Source organism: Triturus cristatus, chromosome 1_2, assembly GCF_964204655.1.
Source record: "Triturus cristatus chromosome 1_2, aTriCri1.1, whole genome shotgun sequence".
Taxonomy (NCBI): domain Eukaryota; kingdom Metazoa; phylum Chordata; class Amphibia; order Caudata; family Salamandridae; genus Triturus; species Triturus cristatus.
Genome location: NC_140580.1, coordinates 1,117,428,351 through 1,117,454,195, shown reverse-complemented (window position 1 = coordinate 1,117,454,195; position 25,845 = coordinate 1,117,428,351). Strand labels below are relative to the sequence as shown.

General features: G+C 45.9%; 1 protein-coding gene across 5 annotated transcripts in view; it reads left to right on the top strand.

The window, feature by feature from the left end:
- SCAI (suppressor of cancer cell invasion) overlaps window positions 1-25,845 on the top strand; it is a 561,593-nt gene that overhangs the window by 490,145 nt on the left and 45,603 nt on the right. For all 5 annotated transcript variants that reach the window (XM_085613779.1, XM_085613781.1, XM_085613780.1 and 2 more), the window contains 2 exons: window positions 586-685; window positions 7,392-7,473. In XM_085613779.1, coding sequence (XP_085469905.1) covers window positions 586-685; window positions 7,392-7,473 — 182 coding nt within the window. The remainder of the gene's footprint in view (window positions 1-585; window positions 686-7,391; window positions 7,474-25,845) is intronic.

Sequence of the window (25,845 nt, the reverse complement as noted above, 5' to 3'; positions counted from 1 at the left end):
TGTATCCGGGATTTCTCGTGGTGCGTGCCGCTTGAACACATAGAACAATCAAACGACACTTTGCCACTGAAATGTGGGCTATTTAGTAGCTTTAATAGAGCCAGTACTCATTAAAAGTAGAATATGTCTGTCATTCACTTCTGAGGTCTGTCTTTGAACAGCACGACTTGAGCTCCCATGGTTTACTAAAATCCGCATGACGCTGTTTTTTAGCAAACTTTGTATAAAAGGCTACAATTGACTGGTGATAGAGCTGCAGGTTTTGTACCACTGTCCAGTCTAGGAGGCAGAGTTCAATAGTTGGTATCTATTGGGCAATCAGTGTTGGGATGAATTCACTTCTGCCAATGCTTACTCTGATCTGCAAATATATTATTTCATTGTCCAATGTCAAGTCCCCCTATTCTAGTTTGTGTGGAAATAAAACGTAAGTACGAATGCAACCGCCAACAGCTAAAGCATTGTGATCGGCCATGCAAGCAAGACCCATCAGGAAAGCATCTTGGGCGCTCACTGTTGTTCTGCACGGGGGATGTACTACCTCTTGCCAAATAATGTAAAGGTATGTTCCTTGTTTTACTGTAGGTCCCTACGATTTTGGTGGTGTTCTAACAAACAGTAACCGTGATGTTCTCAACGGCGATTCCGTTCATAAGCGCAATCAGTCTTACAAGGAGATGCATTGGTAAGTGATGTGTTGGCTCTTCTGTGGTTTCATCCTTTTTCACATTCAGGCTGTTGTTGCACCTGCCATGTTTAGTCACTAGCGCGTGGCCTCGTGAACCTGTGCGGAGCTGGATGGCAAGTGATGTGAGATAAGGATCGGTAGCTCCTATAAAACATACTGGTCTAAAACTATAGAAACAAAAACTCACGGTCCGTACTAGGAAATTATTTCAAGTGGTGTTCACCCAGGGAATACCCTATTTGAAATCTAGTCAGCCGATGGCTTGAAGCAAAGCTTTGAACATGAATTGAGAGCATTAATTCTGGGAAGTTTGTGTGAAATATACTTCACAAATCCTTTCCATAGTTTTGTAGAATATTTGTTCTAGTGATTGCCTTTGAGTGAGTTAGTCCACTTGCTAAGTGTACTGTACAGTGTCTCTGTTACTAGGGCTGTGGACTCGTACTCACAGCACGTTTGCACACTGTAAGGAGTCAGCACCATGGCAGGTGGTTGCGCACAATGAATGGATTGGGTTCTAATGCATTTGTGGTGAACTTCTTGCTTGATTGCATTTGTATAGACTGTTTATGGAGCTGGTCAGCTCTAGATGTAGATTCAGGCATGGCTTTGAAATGACCCTAGGTTCTTGCACTAAATCAATGGGTTCAACATGTAGAATTAAAGGCCCTTCACAAAATAGAGGCTTGAACATATATGCATGTCTACCAGTCGTATAACGCTTTAAAGAAATCCCACCAAAAGGTGACTGGAAGTAGTGGGTGTGCGGTTGGTACTTAGAAGGTATCTTCTTGATTAGGAACAGTCGTCAGTGTCTTTGAGAGTGTGACGCAAAGTGTCTAGTTTATACTCCTTGCATTCTAGGGGATCAGCTGGTCTTCTAGAGTTGTTCAGTCTGGTTTTTTTTTCTATGATGGAAAGGTGAATGATGTGTTTCACGAGGCACAAGGAATTTGGATTTTCTGCATAGATGGTTTTCTGGAGTTGTGCAGGGCTCGTTGGGCGGTGGTGAAGAGTTTTGAGGGGACCCCTCCGACCTCCTTCCAGCTTACTGTGTATAGTACTTTGAATGCCTTTAAAACTGTTAGGTGCCAATGATTGCTTACACGTTGTAACACTGTTTACTTTTGTTTGCTGATAGAGACTGGAAGTTAGGCATAGAAACTACCTCATGGTAATATTTTTAATATGGCTCTCAAGCTGTCATTTAAAAAAAGACTGTTAAGGATGTTAGAATGTATTGTAAAAATAATTACGTTTATAAATGTATTTCTCATGAATGCTTCCATCCATAGATTTTGCACCTATGGAATACTCCCAGGCGCCAAACTGGATCTAGAGAATGTTGGCAGCAGGGCTCCCGCATGCTGGCAGGAGGTGCCCTCTGGGTCTGCAGTGAATCTGGTTCATCCTGGGAAGTGACAGAATGGAGCTGTGTATGAGGCCCACCCCTGTGTGCCGACGTCAGTTATTTTCTTTGTGCCCCCTTTGATGCGGATCTGGAGCTCCGCTCCCCCCTTTGTCAGTCATCTGACAACTTCAGATCCTTACAACATCAAGTGCTAGGGAATATATTCCCTCTAAAGATCACAGGATTCAAACTGTGTCAGGACTGCAGGAAGCAAATATCTGTAACACACTCACAGGACATGTGTTTGTGGTGCTTGGGCTCAGCCAGTGGTTGGAAGTCATGTGATAAGTGCATTCAAAATCTGGTAATAGGTTGCAAGGGCGTCAGCCTAAGAATATCACCTCTCTGGTATTGCTCGAATCCAACCTCGTCCCGGTGCACCCTGGATTTTCCAGGCTATGGTCGACTGCAGCAAACAGCGAATTTCAAAGAGTCTATGCTGCAACTGATTCATGCACCGCTGGCCTGCTCCAACGCCCCTTTAGGATCCACAGAGTCTCAGGGGCCCCCGTTGGAATTCTGCTGGCGTGTATTCTCCTAATTGACCCTTCAGGATCTGTTTCTGGGCCCGTACTGACCCTGGTTCAGACTTCCACATCGGCACTATGATCAACACCAGTTCCTTCCGTGCCAGCACCGGCGCTGGCCCGCGATTTAGTTCTGACTCCGGTGTTTGAACCCAAATCAATGTTGGCCCACTGAAGGCTTATGTTGCACTGCTGCGACACCGGTAATACCAGAATCTAGAGTCTGTCTTTGGATCTGATTCTGATGCGATTCAGCATGTACCTAATGTTCCCCGTGATACTGAAGATGACGAGGGGGCCGGTAAGTTACCCCCTTCTCATATCACTGACAATGGTTTATACTTGGACTTACAAATTTCCCAAGGTATAGGTAAGTCTTCTGCGATGAAGCTAGACTCGCCATCTGTGGAAAATAGTGCCTCTTGCGCAGTAGTGGTACGGAGGGTGGCTTATTTTCTGGACTAACAATTGCCCACTATTGAAACTAAGACAAATTTGCTTACTGAAGTTCTCCAACCAGGACTACCTTTGTCTGAACCACTTTTGCTATACAATGAAGACCTTACTGACACCTTGAAGGCTATATGGGATAAGCTATATGTTCTCCCTCTGGTTAGTTGATGGTGGCTATGCGGCATAGAATGACCTGGATTTTCTAACTAAACACCCCGCACCTGAATGCCTGGTGGTTCAGGCATCACCAAGTAAGGTGAACCCAAATTATTTTCTGACCAATACAACAGAAAAGGCAGTCGAATCAAATCAATGCTTTAAAAAAGAAAATGTTATTTTCAGACAATTTGGTCCTCAGATCGCCCAATGCCATATACCATTTGGATAAGTCCACCCTTGCTTTGTGGAATATGGTCAGCAACGTTTTGCTGGCCGTCCCAGAAGATCTCAGGATCCCTTTAGCTTAAACAATATATGATGGTCAAGTTGCAGTCAAGTACATACTACGCACTGGCTTGGACACTACAGACTGCATAGGCAAATCTATTGTCACCACTGTTGTGCTTAGAATGCACACAAGGATAAAATCAATTGTGTTTTCAAGAGAGCAAGTGTCCCTAATTAATACAACCTTTCATGGGTTTTGGTTATTTGGAGAGAGCTCCGATTCAGCGTTAAAATGGTATAAGCAAAGTTGTTCCACAGCTCAGTCTTTGAGACAACTGTCTCCTGCCAAGCGGTTTCACCAGCAGTATAGAAAGCCAGATGCTATTCTCAAGGGCTGGCTTATAGACTCCAGCCCTTCAAACAGTGCCAGAGCAGCAGACCTGGCCCATTCAGGGCAGAGGACGTGGGGATGGTGAAGGACGATGCACCAGGCATTGCAACAATAATCCAACAACTCCTCTCCTGCTACAGTGGCTTCAACGCCACTTTAGTTTTCCCTCATAGGCACATGCCCAGCCAGTAGGTGGAAGGACACGGCATGTCCTCACCGTCTGGAAAGCTGTCATGTCAGACAGATGGGTCTTGCAGATATTTCAAAGGGGCTTCCCCCTGTCTTTCATTTCTTCCCTCTCCATCTTCCCCCGACTCCAGAGCAATTTTCGGAGGATCACTCCACAATGATGATGCGAGAAGTCAATGTTCTCCTGACCATGGGTGCCATTGAGTGGTTGCCTGACTCAGAGACAGAAGAAGGCTGCTACTCGTGCTTCTTCCTCATACCAAAAAGGATGGAAGCCTCACACCTATACTGGACCTCTGGATATTGAATGCCTTCCTGAGGGAATAAATTCAAAATGCTAACTCTTTCTCAAATTCTTTCCACTTTGGACTCAGGAAAGTGACTCTAGACTTGAAGGACATGTATTTTTATATATCCGTCCTGCAGTCCCACAGGTGCTTCCTGTAGTTGAAAATGGAATCGGAACACTTCCAATTTGCCCTGCTACCCTTTGGCCTTCGGTCCACTGGTGTTCACAAAAATAATCGCCACTGCGAGTATGGATTATTCAGCATATGATCTGGATATTTTGGACTCAATCGTGGGTTACAGCACCACGCCATCTGTGAGGCTTCAAGGATTCTTGGCCTTGTGCATACTCCCCATACTAAACACTGTATGACCTATGTTGGCCCTGCCTTGAAACCTCATCATCAAGGCTGCCTTGGTCATCCATCTGGATCTTACAGGTAACAGCTAAATAAATGTCAGCAGTGCTGACTGACAAACACCAGTCTAGCCTCTGGCAGGCCTCTGCCCCTCCTCAGCTAGATCTCATGGTTGTGACAGAAGCATCACTGCTGTTTTGGAGAGATGTGGAGGGGTCTCTGTCACCTAGGAGAGATAGATATTAGTGGTCCCCTTTCTCCAACGGAAAGTTAGCTCTGGGTAATCCGTCCGATCCTGAAATCCTCTTCCCGTCCATTAGCTGGAGGCTGACGCAGGTCCTCATGGACAACACAACCACCATGTAGTGATGCAACAAGGAGGGCAAAGTGGGGTCTTGGATTTTGCGTCAGGAGGCCCTACGTCTCTGAAGGTGGCTGGACTTGCAGATCATCTTTCTGGTTACCAACCATCTTGCAGACTGACAGATAATGAGTTGTGTCTCCATCCCGTGGTGGTGCAGGGTGTCTTTGACCAATGAGAATGCCCTCACTAGATCTGTTCACCACTGTTGAATACTCAGTGTCCAACTTTTGTGCATTGGGTTTTCCTCCCGGGCACTCACTAGAAGACATTCCATCAGAAATGGGGCACAAAGCTCCTGCACATGTTCCCACTGCTACCTCACCTGCCTTAAATTCTGAGGAAAATCAGGACGGACCGAGCCCAAGACATCTTGATTGCTTCGGTCTGGGCCAAGGGTGTATTGTAACCAGAGCTCCTGAGGCTAAGCATCTACTAGCATACCTGGCTTGCACTTCAGAGGTATACTGCCTCAGTAATAGGGTCCTGCACCCTAATCTCCACACCTTACACCTTTGTGCATGGAGATTGAGCAGTAGCATTTGAATGAGCAGTAGCATTTGATTTGCGGTCTGCAGCACTGGATGTCATTCTTGCAGCCAGACATCCTTCTTTAAGTCAATCTGCATTGAGAGAAATGTGTTGCCTGGTGGAGTGATTGACACATTGAGCCCCTGCAGGCCAAGCTGTGGTCATTTTTGTTGTTCTTCAGTAGGGCCTTCCTATGTACACAGTAAAATGTTAGTCCTTTTTGCATTGTGGTGTTTACTTGACCAACCCTTTCAGGTTGCTTGTTGTGATGCACTTTTTAAAGGGTCTGTTACACATATTTTCCCCAAGCCCACTCTTTATGCCACAATGGCACTTAAATCTGTTCCTAACTTTCCTCGTGCACTTCGTTTGAGACTCTTAACAGTGAAGACTGTCTTGCCTATTGCTGTCTCTTCATCGTGGCGTGTGAGTTACGCCAGGCACTTTTGGTGCAGTCAACCTTTAATACTTTTATCCTAGACAAATTGGTGCAGAGGGCCTCTTTACCAAATATTGTGTCTAGTCTTCACGTCGGCTAATGCACTACCCTGCCAACGTTTTGCGCTCCTACTCGCCCCTTGAAAGAGGAGGAGAGGTTCCATCGGCTCAACCATAAAACGGTGCTGTGCTTCTATATTGACCACACAAAAGACCATCTTTTGGATCAGCACCTGTTTTTGGAGATTTCATAAGCGATGAGCGCACAGGTGGTGCAGAAGAGGACCTAGTCAAGGTGGATGGTCAGCTGCATCAAAATCTGTTTCGTCCTGGTCAAGAGGCGATCCCCTGAAGGCCTGCGAGCTCATTTTACCAGGGATAAAACCTCTACAACGGCATTGGCAAGCAGTTGTCTTTCTGGACATCTTCCAGGCGGCGACATGAGAAGCGGTGCACACGCTCATGAATCAACACTGCCTTGACAGCCATGTCCAATGGAAGGGCCATTTTGTTTGGTTGGTCCTTCAAGAATTCCCCATTTCAGTCCATTCCGCTGGCCCTTCCAACTGTGAGATGTATGTATTCTAAAAAGGAGGAATCTGTGGTTATATGTATCCGTCAGACAAGCAAGTTACTTAACTTTGGTAATTCTCTTTGTGGTGGATACGTTATTTAACTACAGACTTCTCACTGCCCTCCACCTACATATTTTGTGGAGTGGACTCCCTAACGTCTTAATAAGGTCCCAAGGGTTGGGATCGTACACTGTCATCAATAGTTTCTTTGAAGTTCTCCATGTCTGAGTGTGGCAAGAAGAAAGAGTGAAAAACATACATCAGCATGCGGGTGTTGCAATTTTATGCCTCTCTGCTCAGTCACTTCCGTACTTAGTTACCTTGGAGCCACATGGCACCACCTACCAGCAAGCAGTAACATATTTTCCGGTTCCAGTCTGGCACTGGGAGTATTCAAAAGGTGAGGAATGTGCGGTGAGATACAGTTTTCACCAGAGAGCTTGTTAACGAAGGTAAGTATCTTGTTATTTTCACATGTTCTGATAATGTATAATCATAGCTTTTTCTAGAGCTTTCAGTACTTTGCCACCACATCACATGATAGGAGCCATCCTCCCTCTCTCCAGTAATGTTCCTACATTGAATATTGTTTTTCTGGTCTTGAGATAAAGTGAATTTGATGTAAATGCTTTGCGCCTTGTCTTGTTCATTACGCTGCAGTCGCTGATGGGTACATTTTAATATATGTCTTCTTACTGTCTTCTCCTTTAGCCTCATTGTTTGGCACTATCTTTACTGAGTTTGTGATTTTGTGCATTTTTTCCACCTGAATCAATGTGTATTCTTTTGACAGTCTGCATCCAGGCGATCTGTACCCTTTCACGCGAAAACCTCTCTTCATCATTGTTGATTCTTCAAACAGTGTGGCCTACAAGGTAAAACAGTTTAAAGTGTGCAGTAATTTTAAGGACTTACAGTGTACCACATTGCTGTGTCAAATGTTGTCTTTCACAAGTCCTTAGCATTGCTTTCATTAGATTTTATTATTAAGCCATGGAGTGAACTTCTGTCAGCAGTTGCAGCAGTCACTGGAAGTGTGATCTCTGTATGGTTTCTTTGTATGGTTCCCTTGAATCATAGTCAGGTAGGTGAACCTCCTATTGGGTAAATCTTCGAGTGGGAATGACTACTGTTTGCCTCTCGAACTCAGCTGACTTCCATCTCCTGTTGCAGCAGTAAGGAATTTGGAAGTGAAATTTGATGCAAACCTCTTTTTTAACCATCAGATTGTTGCAGAGACAGCCTGCTGTTAAAACCCCTTGGGAAAATTATAAGAATCATTCCAAGCTTGGTACGGAAAGAGATGTTCCATGTTATCACCTTAGATTAGAGTCTCCAATGCACTCTATCTAGGTCAAAGCAAACACCTCCCACACAGAGTTCAGATAAGGCAGAATGCTGCTTCTGGTCTGATTTTGAATCTTCCGTGCAAATGTTGCACTGCACCTCATCTCAAAAAACTACACCGCCTCCTCTAGCTAACAGGAAAACACACAGTTAAAACATGAAGCTGCAGCACAGAGGTTAGTGCGACAGAGTTCAACCTACACTTTCTGTTCATTATTGAAACGTGGCTGGAGGGGACCACGGATCCTGTATCTTTCATGAGGTCCTCGTCACTATATCTAGAATCTTCACTAGAAACAATCCCAAGAAGACATTTTCAAGGTTCTTCGCAGTCCACCAATTTAGAAGAGATGGCTGAATGTGAATCACTACTACTTTGCGGATCACTCTCCCCTGCCTTGTCATGCCCTGTCCTACTGAACTCCGTCGAAAAACTGAGCAATCAATCGCAGACGTCTTTCTAGATGCCACCAATATCAACATAAACCACAATCTCATTATCAAGGAAAAATATGAATGTCTTGCCACAGCTTACTTTAACATGATCCCTTCTGATGAACAGAGAGGCTCCCTACTTCCTTCAACTTGCAGTAGCCCAAAACCCTCAGTTGAGCTCACCCTTGGCACAGTCGTCTCACTGCCATAATTCACCACAGTAACATGAACTCCCCCATCATTTGGAGCGGCCACCACTCCCTCTTCATTGTCAACCTTCCCAAGAGAGCAATTATAAACGTAACAAAAGCCTATAGGACTAGCTCAAAACAATGGAACAAGCTTGGCCTTATTGTCCTCAACGCCCATCGTAAGCCTCTTCGCAACATAACCAAATAAACAGATGGAGCACCCATTACCTTTTGCTTTCTGAAAGTTTTGACATATTGACACCCCTTAAGACCACTATGCCCCTGACTATCAGCCAAAGAAATGAGAGCGCTGTAACAACATTGGAAGACACCAAACAATGAGAATGGCAAAATATGTCTCCAGCATTAAACCAGGCTACACAAATCCTCTACACCCAGAAGGCAGAACACTCCAGTATTATCATAGGATCTCCAGAGTCCAATGCTGGTTCAAAGAACTATAAAGAATCGTCCTAGAATTTTGCAACCCAACATGCATTGCCACAAAGACTTCTCACTCCCAAAATGTCTGTGATGACAATGCAAACTTATTGTCCAAAAATCTAAGAAACTGAAATAGAATCTTAAAAGCGAACACTTGTTCCCCCAGACCATGATTAACGACCAGATATGCAGGTACACAATAGACCCTGACCTCATGTATCAACTCTGTTTTCTGAGTTCAAGGAGATGGTTATGTCAGGTTCCTGCCACCCCTGAGGATCAGAGGATATTCATCTCACTGCAAATGCCTCTCAGCAAGAACCATTATTTCTAAATCCCCAGGTTCATACTTCATGGACCATAACACCTTGTAAAAGCCAATCAAGAAGAAGAACCATTCTCCAGCACACAGAGCCAATCACTAACCCATCCACAGTAGTCACTTCTTAGGATCAGTGATTGATAATGCAAGTTGTATTCAGATCTTCAAATTCATGGAAGAAAACAGTCTACTTTCTGACTATCACATTGACTTATAGCCTGGCAGAGATACTGAATCTTGCATGGATCTCCAACAAGGACAGGCTTAAGTCAATAGTCAACAGAAATAGATTTGCTGCCTCGCTAATGCTCAAACTTTGTATGTGTAAAAGTCCACTACCCCTACTTCCCTCTGAGGCTAGGGGAAATTAGCGTCCAGGGAACGATCCAAGACTACATCTCCTACCTTTCTGACACTTCAAGTGTTAACTCTCTCTACCTTCACATCAGCTCCTTTCTTTGCCAATAATTAAATATGTGAAGACTTCATTTCTCCTAACTCTTGTGGTGCCTATTTCACCTCGTCACCGAACCTCAAGTCCTTCAGCTTAATTTTCTGGTATTTTGCCTAAGACAAACATCATCCTGAAGTTGGAAAACCCACTGAACTTAACTCTTCAGGACTACACCAATCCCCTTTAGCCAGCAACCAATGGATTGTAAAGGTCCACATGAAAGTCATCTCAACCCAAGACCTCCCCTCTGGAGAATGGAAGAAATGCCAGCCCATTAACATATGACCTTCCGAAATGAGTCTTCCTCTGCCAATATCTCAGAAGATAGGAAACCTGGGTATGATCATGGACTTCACCCTATCGCCGGTCCCTCAGGTGAACCAAGTAAAAGAAGCACCTTCTGCGTCATGCAAACTATTTGACTCATCATACCTCATCTAGGTTTCCCACATAATCTCCAAGCTACCATATTTCTAACCCTGTATTTTTACTAGTCCTCTCCCTAGACTATGCAAACAAACTCTACCTCGAAGTACAACACTTCCTGCTCAGAAGATCTCATATAATCCAAAATGAATATGCCAGATGACTCCTATGTGACCTCGTTATCCTAGGCCTCATACCGCTTCACTGGTTTCCATTGCCAGGAACTCCTTCAAGGTGCTCTGCAATTTCTACAGAACCAGCTGTGGAAATGGTCCATTCTTGATTCATGGTAAAAACCTTAGAGATACTCACTCTAGACTGGCACCCCTTCAGTCCGTCCCACCTTCCAGTATCTGTGAAACCTCCTTACAGTTAGCAAAACAATGAAACTGCATACCTGCAAAGACAAAAAACCGCATGCAACACTTTCCTCCACTCCCCTGGCCCATGCCTACGCGCATCCACACTATTGCAGCAAGACAAAAGCAAGCCACTGGTCACCACAGACCATACTAAAGATTAACACATGGGCCATACCTGCAGGCAGCTACACCATTCCAATCACTCTCAATAACTGTATGTTAGCTTAAGGCTTCTATCTCGTAATACCCTATGTTCCATTACACACTGAAGCTATACACGAAAAAGATTACACTTGGGCTATAACACACAGAACCCAAACACTTCTTATATTGACCACATTACAAAAACACACCCTTGCATCCAAGCACAACCTATGGAGAAGCTTGCTGATTGTCCACTGAAAGTGCTTTGACTTAGGAATATGAAGCGCTGGATAAAAGCAACTACAATACAATAAAATCAGTGTGTAGTGTCTCTTCCTTATGTTTTACTGGCATAAAGAGGTCTATGGTCAGTTGAACACTTTAATAAAAAAAATATAAAAATAAATACGATTTGGATTATTATGTGCTGATTAGGGCAAATGTAGAGCTGTTATGACCCAGCCATATGCAAATCAGTCTTCACCATGTTCCTCATGGGGACAGTCCTGCCCGAACTGCCAAGCCAAGTCCTCTCTGGACCGGAATTAAGCATCCTGGCACTGGTTTCTCCCTAGTTAGGGCTCATCAGCCAGATATAGCTTGGTTCCAGTGGCACAGTGTGCATGGGAGTGGCATTAAGGCACACCCATCCCAATGAGGGTGTCACACTAAAATATAAAAAAGAGTGAGAGATGGAATGCTTGAATTAATCTCAGCCACCGGTAATTGCTAAGGCCTCATCCCAGCCCATTGTTATTTTGCAGACCATGCCAACTCAGTTTGGACCCAGCCATATACAAATCAGTCCTAACTCTGCTCCAATGGGAGCAGTCCAGTCTGAACTGCCAGGCCTGGTCCTCCCTGATTCGGAACACAAGCAATCCAGGTCCGGTTTCGCCCCAATTTGGACTCATCAGCCAGGTATAGCTTGGTTCAAGTGACACAGTGTGCATGGGACCCACGTCTGGGCATATCTGCCCACATAGGTGTCAAGCTGAAGTGTACAAAAGGTGATGGATGGAATGCTGGAAACTGATCTCAGCCTCTGGTAATCACTCAGGCCGCATCCCAATCCATCGTTATTTTTTAAGCCAAGTAGCGCTTTTAGGGCTGACTTAATGTGGTCATGATTTTGTTAAATGCATGGGCATTCCTACTGCTGAGTTCTTTTGCTCTCTTCGTCTAGCGATGGACCTCGTATAACCTCTGTTCGGTCTTTAGACCTTTGCAAAGGTGTGTTCCTTAGAGAAGATCGGAAGCCTCACATGCAGAGACTACCTACATCTGTATGTTTTTTAAGTATTTAAGACGTGGGGAATGCCTGCTCCTCGGCTTAACTCAGGCTATCGTGGGCAGCCATGGTCTGCTTGGGCTGCCAGTCAACACCGCCTGGTCTTCCAGCATGGTAGTTCGGGCTGGTGCATTGTGCAGTTTTCATCGTTGGCTGCTTCTCTGCGCTTGGAGAACATAGGTTCCAGTTTTTACATATTCTGCTTTGCTTACATATTTTTTATACTCTTGTCACTTAGTTAACATATGGCGACAGCAGGTAGGTGTTTTAATGTCGGTGCTGGCAGGTACAAATACTGCGCCTTGGCTGTCAGCGGCTTCTTTACTCCTGCTTCAGCATTGTCCATGAGGGCAAATTAAAAATTTAATGAGCAACACGGAATCCAGCCAAGAAATGGTTCAGAAAATAGAGCACTCCACCAATATCCATCATTTCACAGAGTGCCTGTGAGTTATAGGTTATAGGTAATTGCTAATACGGGTATTTTTCCTCTGTATCTGACGCATTGCGCGGTGTGAGACGTAAAAGCCTTGTTACTTATTTATTGGACATCATTAAATCCACTTTCATGAACTCTTAGAATGACGAATGGAAAGAACAAATGGTCAAATAATTCTACAAATTGATGGTTCATTTTGTCTGCGTCCCTTCACTTCATCTATGCTCAAGTGAGGGAGTAGTTCCACGATACACGCTTTTAACTCGAGGCAGTTCAAACCCACCGAAAAATGTGTGAAAATATGGCACACTTTGGGTGGGAAAATAGACAATCTATCAGGAAAACCTAACGTTTTGAATAATTAGCATAAATATATTTGAAGTATGTAAAGCAAAGATGTATGCGAAAATGACAAAATTAGGTATGTTTGTGTCTCAATTTATACTAAAAATAATCTACGTCACTTCAGTATGTGCGCGTCTGTTTATTTCTAATCCTCATGAATGTTTCTGATTTTGTATTATTTATTTTGAAATTTGTAGCTTCTATGCCCCTCTTGCACAAATGTTTCATCGCGCCCCTTGCTCGTGCTGATGTCGAGGCCTCTTTTCGTCTTGCCCACATGTCTTTATAGTCCTAATGTCCTGATGCCTGGTTCTGTAAGCCTTCCACACCTTGCTTCAACCATCCTTTCTTTGTGCTACTAACAGCACACAAGGGATGGGGTTGAGAGAGGATATGCACTTGACATTGAAATACCTTCACTTGCATGGCTTTCCTTGCAGTGACTTTCTCCGCAGGCACGCAGGGCTCAGCTCAGTCTGCCATACATAATCTCTAATATGCAATCTCTGAAGAAAAAAAACTTCTGATGAATACTTCTAACTGCGCATTGCACACCTTTAGAATATTTCCAATGTACCAGACTCGATAGGGAAGTTTTGTTAGCAGTTGTTCTATGCCCCACTGGCCCCCAGTTGCAATGGAATGGAGCCGCATATAAATGCCACCCCTGTGTACTGATGTCAGTTTCTTTCTTTCCATGTCTTCAAGCGATGAGCTGATGCTCCAGTCTCATTTCCATCGGTCTTCCAAAAACTCCCTAAATCGAAATCCAATGCGGAAGAGAACGATCTCCCCACCCCCACCCCAAACAACAGGCTGCAAACCTTGTTACGACGTCAGAAAACAGATGTCCGTCCAACCCCTCATGAGGTGTGTCTTTGGTGTTTGGGCTTGGGGCACAACTCCAAGACATGCGAGGAGTGCACATTTATGCACCTGAAGGCAATCCTTGACCAAGATTTGATGATTTACACCTCCAACCACAGGAAGAATTTGCAGGCCTCACGTAAGACCCGCTCCAATTCAAGGGCACAGACCCACTCCCGAGGTCTCTACTTTGGAAAGGCATCTTAGTAATTGATGTCTTCCAGTAAGTCGAACTCTGAGCACAAACACAATTAGGCAAAGCAAGTCTTCACCATATCCCAGCACTGTCTGTCAAAAGATAAGACATGAGGGTGTCACGGTGCCAGTAGGATTCCTTCTCGATCTCCAGTTGCTGAACCGATCCTGCAGTTGGTCTCGATGCACAATTAATTATTTGTGCCGTCGGCGACACCATAGCATATTGAGGCTTTTAAGAAGGCCTCACTGAGTATTTTTGGCATTCTTCTGGCTCCCTCTGGTGCACCTTTAGGCCCCAGGAATCCACCAGCTGCCTCAGTCTGATTACTGTTGGCAGATCTGTACTCTGCAGTTTCTGACACTCTTGGATCCATCATGGGGTTCACACTGACTCCTGTGCAGACGTCCTTGACCTGAGCCGGTCCCCCTTTTAACACCCAAGGAGAATTCGATGCCGGCTCCAATGTCGGACCCATAACTGAAGTCGCGCTCTGAATCCACTACAGTGCACCAGGACCCGTTACAACCGGAGTTTCATTCTATTCTTTCACTGATGCAGACCAATCCTCAGAGACTCAATTTTCCTTTTGGCTCTCGCCAAATATGGTCACCACCCAGAGATGATGGTGGGGATGTGGATGATTTAATCCCACATTATGGTGGTGACAATTTTTTACATGGATTACAAGAGGTCAGTAGACTTGATACTTCCCCTGGTATAAGGTTGAACTTGACTTTTAGGCCCCCGGCGGAAGATAGTGCTCCGTTGCGGTAGTAATCGATGAGCAGCTAAGGTCCTGGACCTACAACTGGCTTTCGATGAAGTCAAGACAAATGTCCTTAAGAAATCTTGTACCCTGGGAAAGCCACATCTGAGACCCTTGATTTCAAGGGATGAGGCCTCTACTGGCACCGTAATGGGCACCAGGCGAAAGCCCTGTTCTTTCTCATTGGTGAATAGACAGGTGGCCAGACGCCACAGGCCAGTGCCTGGTGATCCTGATTTCCTTACAAAGCATCCTACTGCAGAGAATCTGGTGGCCCAGACTTCCACCAGCGCGATGAACCCGAACTCATTCCCTACTATTCCCTCAGATAGTAAGCCTAATAGGATTGAAGCATTCAGAAAACGTATGTTCTCGTCGCACATCCTAGCATAGAGGTCAGTCACTGGTGTTTATTGGGACGATATATGCACACCCTCTGGGACATAGCCAGCAAGATCTTGCCAGTTGTCTTGAAAGCCTTGGGGCCTCATTGCTTCAGATAATTCAAGGTGGTCAAAATGCAGCCAAATATGTGTATTGTGCTGGCCTTTATAGTACTGATTGTCTGTGACGGGCGGTTAACATCAGTAAAGTCTCCATTGCAGTGCCTGGATACACTCCACAGGTTTCTCTAGAGACGTACAGGCCTCCCTTATGGATGTCTCTTTTGTTGGCTCACACCTATTTGCCAAGAAACTGGATTCTGCATTGGAACGTTTGAAGGAGAGTAGTGTCACAGCATTCTCCCTGGGTCTTTCGGCCTTTTGCCAAAAGGTTTCCTCACCAGTTTATGGAATTCTAAGGCTACTCCAAGGGCTTATTGTGCAGGTCAGTCCCTATTGCGGTCACCCCAGTCCTTTTGAGGCCAGGGACGTAGATCTGGCAGGCAACATGCAGGTCACCAGGGGTATCAGGCCTCCCTGTCTTGTTAATGTTATGTTAAACAATTTATATAGCGCTACAGCTACCCCAGCACGGGGTGTCCCGGCGCTAACCTAAAGAGTAAAAGGAACCGCTACCAGGTGGAACAGCTTACGGCCTAATCCCTAGGGAAAAGGTATGTCTTGATTGCCTTCCTAAAGTGTAGGTAGCTGCTGATACTTCGAATATGAGATGGCAGAGAATTCCAAAGTCTGGCAGCCTTCAATCTAAAGGCTCTACCTCCTGCCCAGATTCCTTGAATCTGTGGAGCTTGTAGGTTCATATAACTGTCCTGCAGTCCCACAGACGTTACCTGCTGTTTAAGGTAGGTCGGAATTTTTGTAGTTTGCCATGGTCCACTTCACCCTCAGCATTACCCCTCAGGTGTTCACAAAAGTGATGCCGTTGTTTGCCGCCCATCTACGGTGGTTAGGGTTATCAGTTGTCCCCTACCTCGACGACTGGCTTGGGCTCGCCAGGGTACGTCATAGACTACCTCCAGACATTGTTGAACCTAGCGACACCGTTTGGGATCTTGATCAATGAGCCAAAGTCACACCTGGCTCCTTCGAGTAGGTTTTCTCTCTTAGTAGCTGTCTTGGGCACAGTACAAATCAGTGCCTTCCTTCTCTTGCAGCAAGCCCAGGACATTCGGTATATGATCCTGATGTTTCAGCCTCAGAACTGGATCTTGGTGAGTGTGGTAGGGACAGTTCTAGGCCTTTTAACCTCTTGGATACTCTGTCGACTACACTAGGTGGCATATGCGGGCTCTACAATGGATTCTCAAGTTTCAGTAGGCCCAGCATCACGGAAACCTGTCAGACGACATTCAGATTTCAGAGGATACAGCACATGGTCTGCAGTGGTAGCTGACTGACCACAGTTGGATCAGTGGGAAACCCCTCTCTCCCTTGCCCACCCAGAGCTGAAGGTGGTGATGAATGCATCAATGCTGTATGGTGGAGGCCATCTGGGAGAGTTGTCCAGCAGAGAACTCTGATCTCCGATAGACTCTCGGCTCCAAATCAGTCTGTAGAGAGCTGCAGGCCACTCCTCTGGTGCTACAGGCCTTCCTAACATCTATCAATGGGAAGCTGGTGTAGTGTCTCACTGACAACACTACCACCATGTAGGACTGCAAGAAGTAAGCCGAGTGAGGTCCTGTGGTGTCTTGTACTGAGAGAACCAGCGTCTCCTGGAGTTGGCTGGAGCGTCAGTGCATTTGCATAGTTGTGCACCTCCTGGCGGTATTCTTGAATGCCAGGGCAGACAAGCGCTTTCTCCGGCACTTTGAGGATCACAAGTAGCATCTACACACCAGGGTGGCCCAGGGCATCTTACAACAGTGGGGAGAACCCTGGCTAGATCTTTTCACCACAGTCGAGAACCCACAGTTTTAATGATTTTGTGCATTGGTGTTTCTGCATAGAGACTCGCTAAGACGTCATCCGGCTGGAATGGAAGATGGGACTTCTGAAAACCTTTCCTGCTCTGGGTTCTGATAAAGATCAGGAACAACTGGGCCCAAGTCAACCTACTGGCCCCAGACTGGCCCAAGAGGGTGTGGTATACTGAGCTGTTGGGCATGACCGTTTGCCCTCCCATCATTTGAATCACCTGTTATGATGCAGTTTATTAAAGGCTTGAAACACATATTCCCCCCAAACCAATTGAGATGCCACAGTGAACCTCAACTTGGTCTTGATGTTTAGCATGTGTGCGCCCTTTTGAACCGATGCATAGCTGCTCATTGCGTCTTCTGACTCTAAAGTCAAGTCAAAGAAACTTTATTCGGCCAACAAAGGCCATAAAATAGGATAAAAACGCACAGTTAAGAAAAAATACCAAGACTGATCGATGCAAAATATTAAAAAGCACAGACTAATAATTCATACAGCTGTATCAGACAATCGGGAGATATATTGCTCAGGAAGCACAGAGACTAGGAATTTTAAGCCAATCTGTAAAGTGCAAAATAGTGTAGTACATATATATAAAAACCACTAGGATAATACAGTAAAACTACTAAAACAACTCTGTGCTAAAAAGCCATTAAGTGACGTAAGGGAACAGAAACAAAAACTAACACACATAAGCAATGAGCAGTTTTTTCCTTTGTCTTAAAGCATCTGATAAAAAAAACTGGCAACTCCAAAACAAATCAGAGGAGAAGACAGCATTTGCAAATATATCAGGGCTGGCTTCACTTGTGCACAGTTACAATGCCTTAATAGTAGAAGAATATATATTTTTTGTAGGTTGCAATAAAAAGTGTAAAAGATCTTGTTCCGAGAAATGATCACAAGAACAAGGCATTAAAGCCCCCAGGGACAGATAAACCCCAGTGAATAATATTAAACCTAAACCTGGTTAAAAGAGAGCGATGATGCTGGCTCTGAATGTACGTCCAGTAAGATTGTCCTAGAGTCCCTGGGCTCAATATTAAAGACTGTCTTTCTCATCGCGGTGACTTCAGCTCTGCTTCAGGCACTGTTGGTACAATTGAATACAGCAGATTTTTTTATGGGCAAACTGGTGTTGAGGACTCGAGTGACCTTCTTACCAAAAGTTGTGACTCCTTTCCACATTGAGTAATCCTTGAGTCTACCTGAATTCTTTGCCCAGTCTCACCCCTCGAAAGAGGAGAGATTCCATTGGTTGGACCCCAAAAGAACGTTAACATTTTACGTCGTTCATACCATGGACAATTGGGTGGACAACAGTAGTGGCCAGCACAGGTAAGTGCGGTGGGGCGGAGTTGTCAACTGACGACAAGATAAGTAACATTTAATTAAAAAATAAATAAAACCACTTACCTTGCGCTCGCCACATCTCCAAATCGGTGATGTGGCGCGCGCAAGGTAAGTGGTTTTATTTATTTCTTTTTTTTGTTACTTATCCCGTCATCTGTCGACTTCCAAGACTCTATCCCGCTTTGCTCACCGCTCTTACCTGTGCCGGCCGCCACTGGTGGACAATAATGCTTTTTGTGTCTTTCTCTGGGACGAAAAAAGGAAACACTGCAGAAAAGGTCTCTCTCTAGGTGGATAGTTGTCTGCATTAAGATATGTTACGTAGTGACTAAGAATCTACTTTTCGATGAGCTGAGTGTTCATTTCAGCCGACCTACGGCCATTACCTCTTAGTTGGCAAACTTAGTGCCTGTCTTTGAAATCTGCCAGGCTGCACACAAAACACTAATGCCTTGACAACCAGGTCAGACGAGTAGGACATTTCAATCCAGCAAGACCTTTTGGTCTGACTCCCCCATATACCATCCAAATACATTATGTACTAGGTTGCCAGTTCTGACCTAACAGTGATGGCTTGGAAAACTGGGAAGGAAAGCAATGCTTATAGGGGAAAGTCTTGAACTGACATGGTCAGAACAAGTGCCTTTCTGTTGCATCTAAGTCACTGGCAGGGCATGCACTGGAAAGCCAAAGCCATGTGCTCTTATGTTGCGAACATCATGGATGGTATGGAACAAGACAAGTTAAGGAGGGTGCAAAGGGGTAAGTTGGTCTATATTTAGTGCTTTGTACCCCCTGGTGGCGTCACTGAGTTACACAGGTTCCCGTTGGAAAAAAGGAAATAAGCTAGGGTGGAACTTGTTAGGTTGTGGTGTGATGGAGTGTGTTGACCAGAAACACAGTCTAACATCTGGAGGTTGGGCATGGGATTGATAGGCAGTCTGCCCTCTGGTGTTTATTGCACTCTGACAAGTAGGGTATGTTTATTAAAAGGCAGTTTGAGGGTTCCTCTTCACATGAACATTGTGAGGCACCTGTGAGAGATGGGGCTTCTTTAAATCCTTAGGTGTGTGTTGATGTGCCCTCACTCACCAAACCGTGTAAATAATATGTAATGTTCCACATAGTTCACAGCATGGTCTTCTGGCCTCTGATACCCATGTTAGGTTGGGTCCATGTAGCTGATGCCTCTAGCGCAGCACTTCTCAAACTTTTGACTTCTGTAGACTTCCACTGAAGCTTACTGGAGGGTAAGGACCCCCACCTAAAATTGTTTTATAAATGGAGCCTCAAAACATTATACAAAAATATAGACTCAAGTATACGTCAAATAAATACACAAATTATGAAATATTTTATTCAATTCTAAAAACAAAATATGAACCAATTGAAATTTTGAAGGGAAGTTTGCAAGTTTTCGAAATTAAGTTTTATTTCTATAAGACAAAGCGATAAGCTAGAGTCTAGCATATCGCTTTATTGTTTTTGCTTCTAATGAATGCTTTTGTTTTGTCAGTGCACACCGGTGCTGCTTTAGCACCAATGGCACCAATCCATTCTAGATTCTGTTTGCTGTACTTGTGTTCCCAAAAATGAAGTTAAGGATATTAGCTTAAAGTTTAGCTTCCAATTTCAAATTTAGTGTGTTTTTAAATTTTCTTTTTTATTTTTGTTTATATGTACTCTATCTGATAGAGACTTCTAGCTGCCAATTCCATACCTTAGAATAGTCATCAGACTGCAACCGGAAACCTTTTGAGCAGTACCAATGTGTGCCAGCACTTGCCATCATTCGGCTCTGTGTCTGCAGCATTGTTTACGGCGGAAGTGAGGTGCGCAGTGCCTATATAGGCACCACCCTAGCGCGCTGACATCAGTTCTTTTCTTTCCATGCCAGTCAGCACATGTATGGAGAGAGCTACCTCCAGTTATTTTTAGCTGACTTTTTGGGACATTTTGTTGAGCCCTTTTCTCAGAGACTTTGTCTCCCAGTGAGTGTAGGATGTTCCCCACAAAAAGGCGGGGGTAAATCCCTGTTGTTCCTGTCACAGACACATAATTTAGTTTCCCATTGGTGCGTGGAGTCTGATGACGATTCCAAGACTTGTGGGGACTGCCAAACCCTAAACCCCAAGGCTCCTTAAAACTCCTGGTCACCCAGTGCTGGTCACCTCCGTGATGTTCCAGTTCCCGGTCGTGAGGAAGTTTCCTGGCCCATTCATGGAGTAGTTCCAGATGAGTCATGGGAACAATGTCACTTTAGGTCTCTACCCCATGCAGAGGCTAATTCTGGGTCCGCTCTGCACCTCGTTGAGTTTCCTGGAGCTGGAGCAACTCCCGCCCAACTTCCTGAATCTTTTGAGGTTATGCACCTTATTTTTGGATAGGTCGACCCCTCTTCAGGTTCCTTGGATTTCTCCCCATTGGATTTCAGCCGGTAGGTCCTCCCTCAGTGACAGTCGGGCCACCTCTATCCGGTTCCAGGTCCGCAGCGCCTCTGAGCAAGAGACCCCGACATTCCTCGGAGCCTGTCCATCTACGGCGTTCCCGGCACCGCCGATGCAACCCTATAATCATACCTGACTCTGATCTGAGCCGGATCGACATTGCCCGACATCAACTCTGGCGCTGGCTGGAACTCAACCTTCCGAGTCGGAGGAACGGCCTGCTTTTTTGACAGGCCAGGGTAGGAGTATGATTTTGGAGGATTCTTAAGGGTACACCAACCCCTTGATGAGGCCGAAGATAACTGATATTAAGAACTGGCGGATGCCAGTGGTCGAGACACCTCCTCAGACACTGGTCTTGTCTAATCCTCTCATGTGGGTATGGAGGGAGAGGTGTCCTTTGGTATGATGGGAGACGGGCATCTGAGGTCCTGGACCTTTCCCCACCTTTGCGTCGTCAGTGGCACTCAGGCGTCACACCTGGCTGAGGTTTACTGTCTTTTCAGGGGATGTCAAGGCATCTCTTATGGACATGCCCTTCAATGGCACCCATCTCTTCGGCAACAAGACTTATTAATCGCTGGAGCGATTTAGGGACAACTGGGCCACTGCCAGGTCCTTGGGCCTCTCCATTGCTTCATGCCAGCCAGTGTCTGCCTTTTGCCCCTTCCATGGCTACTGTAGGGGCAACCAGCCTCGTTCATTCTCACAAAGGCCAACAGGCTCCTTGGCCATTGCGTGGCCACAGACCCACTCTCATAAGCCTCATGGGACAGCCAGCCAGAGGTCTACCTAGTCCAATACCCACCCCCTAGTAGCTGCAACCTCAAAACCACTTTAATTTGCCTCAGGCAATCAGTTGATGGCAGTATCTGACACCACCTGCCCGCTGGCAGTCCATAACGTCGGACAAGTGGGTGCTACAAATTGTTCAGCAGGAGTTACTCCTACCCTTTTCTAGAAACCCCGCCACCCGTGCTACCATTTTCAGACCAGCTGATAGAGGACCACCTCTCCCTCCTCCGTCAGGAAGTTCAGGCTCTTTTGACTAAAGGAGCAATCAAGAGGGTGCCCACATCAGAAGTAGGTAGTGGTTGTTACTCCCACTACTTTCTGGTACCCAAGAAGGACGGACGCCTACACCCTATTTCAGTCCTGCTCCTTCCTAATATCTTCCTGAAGAAGGAGAAATTCCGTATTCTCACTTTAGCTCAGGTTCTGTCTGCCATCGACCTTGGAGAGTGAATGGTAGCACTGGACTTGCAGGACACTTACTTCCATATTTCCATATTTCTGTCCTGCCTGCCCACAGGCGTTATCTGCAGTTCACGGTGGGCAACGAGCATTATCAGTTTGCTCTGCTCCCTTTTAGCCTTACCAGTGGCCCTTGGGTGTACATCAAGGTGACGGTAGTGGTAGCAGCTCACCTGTGGAGAGCAGGGGTTCCAGTCTTCCCCTACCTCAACGATTAACTGTTGTAGTCGGGCTCACCCCAGGCAGGCGCCTCCCACCTCTAGACTTTGGCAGGCCCGCTGCATTCCCTATGGTTTGCTGTAAACATGCTAAAGTCACACTTGACTCTCTATCAGGCGCTCACTTTAATTGGAGGTGTTCTGGATACAGTGCAGTTTCAGGCCTATCCTTCGGAACAGTGAGTGCAGAATATTTAGGCTATGATTCCGATTGTTTAACCTCTATCCTGAATTTTGGTGAGACTGACTCCCAAGACTGCTGGGCCTCATGGCCTCCTGCATCCTGCTGGTAACACATACCCGTTGGCATATGCGAGCTCTGCAGTAGGTCATGAAATCCCAGTGGGAACAGCATCCCGGGAATCTCTCCAACCTGGTTCAGATATTTCAGGGAACTGAAAAGATCAGAAGTGGTGGCTGACGAACCGCGATTGGGTCAGCGGCAGATCATCTCTCCCATCCCCACCCAGAGCTGACAGTAGTGACAGAGGCATCACTCCTAGGCAGGGGCAGCCATCTGGGACAGGCGGAGATCAGAGAGCTCTGGTCTCTATCGGTGTCTCGGCTCCACCTCAACCTGTTGGAGCTAAGGGCAATCCGACTTCCATTGAAAGCTTTTCTTCCTTCAAGGGGAGGCTAGTTCAGGTGTTCATGGACAACACCACTGCCATTTGGTACTGCAACAAGCGGGGTGGGGTCATGTAAGCCTTTGCCCAGAGGCCCGGCATCTCTGGACATGGCTGGTATGTCAGAGCATTTACCTGGTGGTTCAACATCTGGTTGGCTCTCTGAACGCCAGAGGGGACAAACTCAGCTGTTGCTGCCTAGCAAACCATGAATGACCTCTCCATCCGCAGGTGGTACAAGGTCTCTTCAGGGATTGGATAGAACCTTGGTTAGATCTACTCGCCACCATCGAGAAAGCGCAGTGCCAGCACGTTTTAGCGCCTGGAGTTTCCGAGAAAGCTCTCACTCGTAGATGCATTTTGTCTTGAGTGGAGCGAAGGCCTCCTATATGCCACCCCCCTGCTACCACTCCTGACCAGAGTTCTCAAGAAGTACAGTAACGACCAGGGCCAAGCCATCATTGTGGCTCACAATTGAAGTTAATAGTTGTTGAGCCCCCTCTCCCCCACCAAAGTCTGTGATGTAATTCAGGAATTAATCCACATGCAAAGTAAGGTAACAGTTCCTAAAGAAATATATATGCCAGTATGGTCTACTATGCAGGAAAAAAGGGAAAGGGGGGGTGACAAGGTGTCTCAGACAAGGTTCGAAAGTGGTAGTGTAATGGAGACTGGAGACTCCTGGATGGTACTAGAAGTGCCCTCACACACCCTTGCGGGTGCAAAGCATCATCATCGGGCTGTGCTCCTCGTGGGGGTGGCGCTGCAGTCCCTCACGGGCCCTAAAAAGGGCTCTCTATCGGAGATCTTTTGGTGGAGTCGCCGTAGTTGTGCGTGTGGGTGTGTGGGGAGGGGGGGTGTGGTGGTGAGACTAAAAAGACCTAATGGTGCCCTAACTATTTATTGGTGGGCCCAGGAGGTCTGCTAAAAATAACGGGGGATAATGTTATATAAACATTCTGAGTGGGAAAAAAAAGCTGTAAATACGTCCCACTGCTCTCGACCCGTAAGAGTGAGGGTTTAAAGTGAGAGAGAGGGGGTACAAGTGGTGGTCAACATGTTTCGCGCTGTTGCCGGTCCCTAATGGATCCTAGCGCTTCGTCAGGACCAAGGTGGTGATTAAAAAGTAAGGGATGGGATTCAGAAAAAAGGGGGAGAGTATTCTGTAATCCCAGAGACACAAAAAAGGTTGTGGGAGGATCACGGTTTATTCGTGTCCTTGACGTCGAACCTGTGGGGGAGAGGGAGAGAATAAAACATAAAGAAATAATGTGGGGCTTCCTACGAAAGAGGGCTCGAAAAGCATGCACCAGTGAGGAGAATATTCCAGCCTTAGTCGTGCTAGGAATAGGTGCTCGTGCCCTGTGTGACGTCGATGGAAGTGCCCAACAATGGGGATTAAAACAAGACAGACGCAAACTGCAAGTGAGGTTTCTCAGGTTGCCAGTATATAGTCCCTTCAAAGAAAAATAGACTAAATGTGATGGTGAGATTTGAGAGACTCAGTGAGAACGGTGTGCGAGATGCCGGGAGTTTGCTCACACCAGTGGGTGATTGGCTGACTCGTCTACAAGTGAGGCGGGATGTACTGAGAATGTTAAAATGACTCCCTGGCAGTGATTAAATAACGTAGCCCAGACATAATAAGGTGAATATTTATGAGTATGGCATATACGTGATGGAATCATGCCATGAATTACAAGTGCTGGGTATGTAAAAGTACAAATAACGGGAGTGGAAGGCACGTGACAAAGAAGCTAAAAATAGACACATGCTTTTAAATGATGATTGGATTAACAATCCTACCCGCAAGAAGTCAGGGTCCACGCTGTGCCGGATCTTGACCAACTGGGGCGGGGGCTACAGCTGTGAAGGTAATGGGTTATGGATGGAAAACCAGGCAGCGTAAGTAATAGGGGGGTACAATGGCTCGCACACGGGGTTGATAGGTGTAGCCACGTCGTCTATCACAGAGGGCACAAAAACTGTAACGAAGGTCGCTAGAAAGCATAAAACGTACTTACATCTGCCCCGGGAAATCGCTCCGATAACCTAAGGTGCCTCCAGAGTCGCCGGTACTGCTGTACGGCGGCGTAGCGTTTTATATGTACGCTCAAAGATTAGTGGTCGAAGAGGTAGATTAGGTATTGAGGAAGGACTCAGTTACGTCTCAAAAAGGTAGCGGCCATCTTGGAACGGTAAAACGTCCGAACCTTTTTCTATTGCTGTATGGCAAGGGCTAGTATCGTAAGTGGTGGGGTTTGGGGAAAGTGTGAGTATAGGTATCCCATATAGCCATATGCAGTGGCTGCGGAATGCGTATGGTTTGTTGATCCAGAGTCGTTATGTTGGGACTCAGCTACGTCTCAAAAAGGTGGCGGCCATCTTGGAACGGTAAAACGTCCGAACCTTTTTCTATTGCTGTATGGCAAGGGCTAGTATCGTAAGTGGTGGGGTTTGGGGAAAATGTGAGTATAGGTATCCCATATAGCCATATGCAGTGGCTGCAGAATGCGTATGGTTTGTTGATCCAGGGTCGTTATGTTAGGACCATTGGAATGTATGTCATGAGTATCAGTATGTCACAACACATAGAGAGTCAGTGTTATGCTTGTAAATCAGGTTGTGTGACACGGAAAAAGTCTACAGGTTCCCCAAGGGGGCGAGTGCTAGGGGGCTTGAAATATATGGCAACTTGACAGCAGAGTATTTCAGGAGTTCAGTGTGCCAAGGGGGGATAGGGTGCAGCCATCTGTGTATGCTCTGTTATGATGGCACGGCAGGTGGAAGGTGTTTTACATTGTTTCCGAATGGGTTAAAGTATCAGGCGTGGAGTGTACTCCACGGAATGTCGTCGTTAAGGCCAGATACATTAGACTTGAGTCTAAAGACCCATCGCTGTTCAGTTTTGAAGAGGGTCCCGGCTGACCAAGTAGGGTTGTGATCTATGACAACCCAACGTAGGCTCTCAGGGGGATGGTTGAGTTCTAGAA